Source organism: Gavialis gangeticus, unplaced genomic scaffold, assembly GCF_001723915.1.
Source record: "Gavialis gangeticus isolate Ggan-Ray unplaced genomic scaffold, GavGan_comp1, whole genome shotgun sequence".
Classification (NCBI taxonomy): Eukaryota; Metazoa; Chordata; order Crocodylia; family Gavialidae; genus Gavialis; species Gavialis gangeticus.
This window is the reverse complement of record NW_017729019.1, coordinates 14680401-14684346: the sequence shown is the minus strand read 5'-3', so window position 1 is coordinate 14684346 and position 3946 is coordinate 14680401. Positions and strand designations below refer to the sequence as shown.

The 3946-nt window shown below is 56.3% G+C and overlaps 1 protein-coding gene across 3 annotated transcripts in view; it reads left to right on the top strand.

Moving 5' to 3' along the window:
* The window catches only part of PACSIN1 (protein kinase C and casein kinase substrate in neurons 1), a 78277-nt gene extending 76427 nt beyond the window's left edge, over positions 1–1850 (top strand). For all 3 annotated transcript variants that reach the window (XM_019514169.1, XM_019514168.1, XM_019514170.1), the window contains exons 9-10: positions 574–767; positions 1259–1850. In XM_019514169.1, coding sequence (XP_019369714.1) covers positions 574–767; positions 1259–1368 — 304 coding nt within the window. In that variant the 3' untranslated portion in view covers positions 1369–1850. The remainder of the gene's footprint in view (positions 1–573; positions 768–1258) is intronic.
* The last annotated feature ends 2096 nt before the right edge of the window (positions 1851–3946 follow it).

Sequence of the window (3946 nt, the reverse complement as noted above, 5' to 3'; positions counted from 1 at the left end):
ACCTGCACCGTGACGTAGCAGAGACCATGCAAATCTATGGGAGGGTTGTGGGAGAGAGAAGAAGGGATGGGGCCACATCTTGGTGCTGGAGATTAGCGGGAGCTGCCCTGGGATATGGGAGCAGGCAGCGCTGTGCTGCAGGTTCAGGCCTGGGCTGAGCTGCACTAGAGGGGATGGGGTCACACCTTGGAGCCAGGGTCCCCAAGGCCATCAGGAATACAGCAGAGGGCACGCGTTGAATCTCAGTGTCAACACGCACGGTATGAGGTAGCAAAGGGGATGCCATTGAGTTTTTGGCATGGGAAAGCCCTGTGTCCCAGCAGAGGGGAGGCAGTTGTGTGTAGGCCCTGGAGGCTGCAGATTCCTGTGCTGGGGTATGGCGGAGGGCGTGCGACCGAGGGACAAGGCAGAAGTCTCCAGGGAGCCTTCAGCATCTCGGCTTCTGGCTGTGGCGCAGCTCCTCACGGGCTGCAGCCTGACCTCGCCTCACCGGGGCCTTTGCGGAGCAGTCCAGTGCTTTCCCAGCTGCCCTCAACCCGTCTTCACAACCCCCCGTGCTCTCTGCATCCCCAGCGTGAGCAGCTACGACCGCAGCCAGCCCTACTCGTCTGAGTGGTCAGACGATGAAGGCAGCAACCCCTTCAGTGCCAACGAGGCCAATGGCGGTGCCAACCCCTTCGAAGACGAGACGGCCGTGAAGGGGGTGCGTGTGCGGGCCCTGTACGACTACGATGGGCAGGAGCAGGATGAGCTGAGCTTCAAAGCAGGTAAGACGCGGAGCACACCTGGCCCAGCAGGGGCCAACCTCTCCAGAGGCTTCCTGGCCAAAGACCTCCCTAGATGCCTCCAGTCTTTGCGGCTTGAGCCGTTTCTGTATTTTCCAACCCCAAAACATTTCAAAGTGGAACTTATGGAGGGACAGGGAGGGACAAGACTTGGCCAGCTTGGCTTCAATGTTCAAAGAGCCCCTGATGCCTGGTCTGCGACTACTGGCAGAAGGATGGCACCCATCCAGGCTAAGCCGTGGTGGCACCGAGTGAAAATTAATACTTTCCACCTGTGTGCCACTCTTTCCCTCTCTGCTACATGCCCCTTTCTAGCTCCCAGATAAAAGCCTACTAGCTCTTCTGGCTAATAGAGGTATTCCTTCAGCTCGAGCCGTAGGCAGCTGCGCCGTTTCGATCCTTGCTCGTGCGCACTGGGGAAGGCCCCAGACAGACTTGCGGTGACTTCCGTCTCCCTTTCCTTCCCACCGCAGGTGACGAACTAACCAAATTAGGAGAAGAAGATGAACAAGGATGGTGCAAAGGGCGTCTGGACAACGGGCAGCTTGGCCTCTACCCAGCCAACTACGTGGAGAGCATCTAGCCGCGCGGCGTCCTCCTCAGCGCCGGCAGAAAATAAGCCGACCCTCCATCGTCTCCATCTCTACACCAGCCAACCAGCCATCTTGCCGTCCAGTCACTCACTCCACACACTTAGAGATTCAAGCATATTTTCCAACCAAGCTTTTATTTTTTTAAGAGTCGTCTTTGAAGAGTATTTTGCATAGTAGGTCGTTTTTTTCCTCCTCCTCCTTCTATGATAATGTGAAGCAAAAGGTCGACGTTGTCTGTTATTTTTTCTTCTTTTCCTCAGAGCAAAAAGCCGATACCTCAAGAGCTTAAAGCCCAAGCAATGAAGGCTTTTTTTTTCAGAGCTTCTGATTGGTTGGGATTTAAGGATACTGGAATCATGAGCTGCCTCCTGATTGGCTGAAACTGTTCCAAAAATGCATGGCGCTTTAACTCCTGGGACCAAACAAATTCACCCTCTTCAAACATAACCAAATTAAAATGGGAGGAAATGGAGTTTAACCCTCTTTTATTTATTTCCATTTTTATAGTCGCCTTCTCCTTCCTCCCCCATTCATCCCACCTCCAGTTTCTCCTTCCTTCAGGGCAGGCAAGGGAAAAAGCCTCCCTGCCCCTCCAGCCTTCCCTTTGGGGTGCGAACCTCCCACCCAGGTGCGCTCCCCAGGCCTCCGCGCCGGGCTAGGAGCAGGAATCGAGGTCTCTGAGCTGCCTGCGAGCAAAGATGAAGAGTCTTCATCCCCTGTGGGACTTCCCACTTCTTTAAGGAGGCGTCTTCTCACTCCCGCCAGGCATCAGCATGCTGCCGTCTCCTGCATTCGCATGCTGTTCAGGACTCGGCGTGGACATCCCCCAGGGTGTGGAAGGAACATCTCAGTGACCCCCACTCCAGGCTCCCAGCAAGGCTATACAAGTTCGCCACTCAGGAACGGGAATCCCTCTGCTCTTACTAGTCCATAATTGTGGACTTGGACCCTTCCTCCTGCGACTGGGGGAGACGGTCTGTACGCTGCTATGCTTTAGGGCACTGCGTAGGGTTGTGGAAGCATCTCAGGAAAAGCTGAAACCGGCCCAGATGGTAGGGAGCAGCTTGAAACGCACTGCTTGTTCCATGCCACGCTTTGGAAGTTTGCCTCTATTGGAAGCAGCCTCGTGAGGGCAGCAGGAGCCGGAGGGATTCGGGGATGAATCCTGGGACTTTGGTCAAGACCTCCTACCCAGGACAGGATCTCAGCAGGGACCATCCAAGGGGCAATGTCTCAGCTAGGTTGGATGTAGCTGCCCCGTTCTGCGCACAGGAATGAGGTGGAGAATATGCTTGGGCTTAACTAGCTTTCTAGGGCTGGCTATGGGAGCTGCAAGCGTATGCCATGCCACCCCTTCTGCTCCCCATCCGCCCAAGTGATGAGGCAGGTGGCATGGAGGTGAGCCCCTAGCACTCTGGCTGGGTGCATGCACGTGCCAGGTCACTGCCTGGCCCAAGACCATGCCTGCAAGAGTCTTGGGCATGAGGAGTTCAGGAAGTGAAGCTGGTCATACAGACGAGGGCCTCCATGGGGGCTGGTGATGCAGGCAAGAACAACCACATTTGTTCAGCTCCTGCAGGCTGCGGCTGCAGCTTGAGGGGAGAACCAGAAACTGGATCAGGCAGAAAGGACCCCAAGGACTCTTCTTGGTGAGAAGCCAGCCCATGCAGAAGCAGGGTAGTGGTGATGAGCTGGGGCCTGCCAGGGAGAGATGGCTGCAAGGTCAGCTGCAGTGCCCTTTCCCCAGTGAGTATGGGTTTCTCATAATCCTCCTTCAGGGCCCTGGAGCCTGTGAGCCCTGCATGGACACAGAGCCACTACCAGGGCTGCTTAGCTCCTTCCTCTTGTACCGGACTTTCATCCTCCAAACCTTGATCATATGTTACCCCTCTCCAGTACCCCCGCGGAGCCTTCCCTGCTGCTTGCCCACAGTCCAGCGGTGACTGCTCCTTCATCACCATCGCACCAGGGACGTGGAGAGAGAGCAGGCCGCTTCTGGTGCGATTCCACCAACCTCGCTGGAGCATCACGGTGACACGTGGGGCCCTGAGACCTTCCCAAGTGAGGATAACAGCCAAGAACAACCTTCCCCTGCTCCTCCAGAAGTCCCCAACAGAAGTGGGGAAAGGACGGTCCCAACTGCCTTGGGCAGAAGCTTGAAACCGGGGCAATGTTGTCAGTGGGAGCAGTCATGAGGAAGGCGGAGGGCAGCACCTGCTCCTCCCAAGCCCTCAGCACCATTTCTTTCCCCAGAGCTGGGCTTGGACCCGTCACACAAGAACCCCTGCAAGCAAGCTGGCCGTTAGGCTCTGGGCTTGGCCATGGCAGGACCTTCTGCACTTTTCATCCTAAAGAGCCATGGGACATATGATAAATTGAGCAATCCAGCAAGGCCCCACGAGGGCAGCTGAACCACTTTCCCAATCAAGATGGAGACACCTCATTGCGAGAACTGCACAGTAACCCGGAAAAACTTCCCGGGGAGCAGCAGCCAAGAGGTGGCAGAAGCAAAGCTGAGAACAGCCGGCCTTAACCTCCGACAGAGAGGACGGGGGGGGGGGGGGGGGG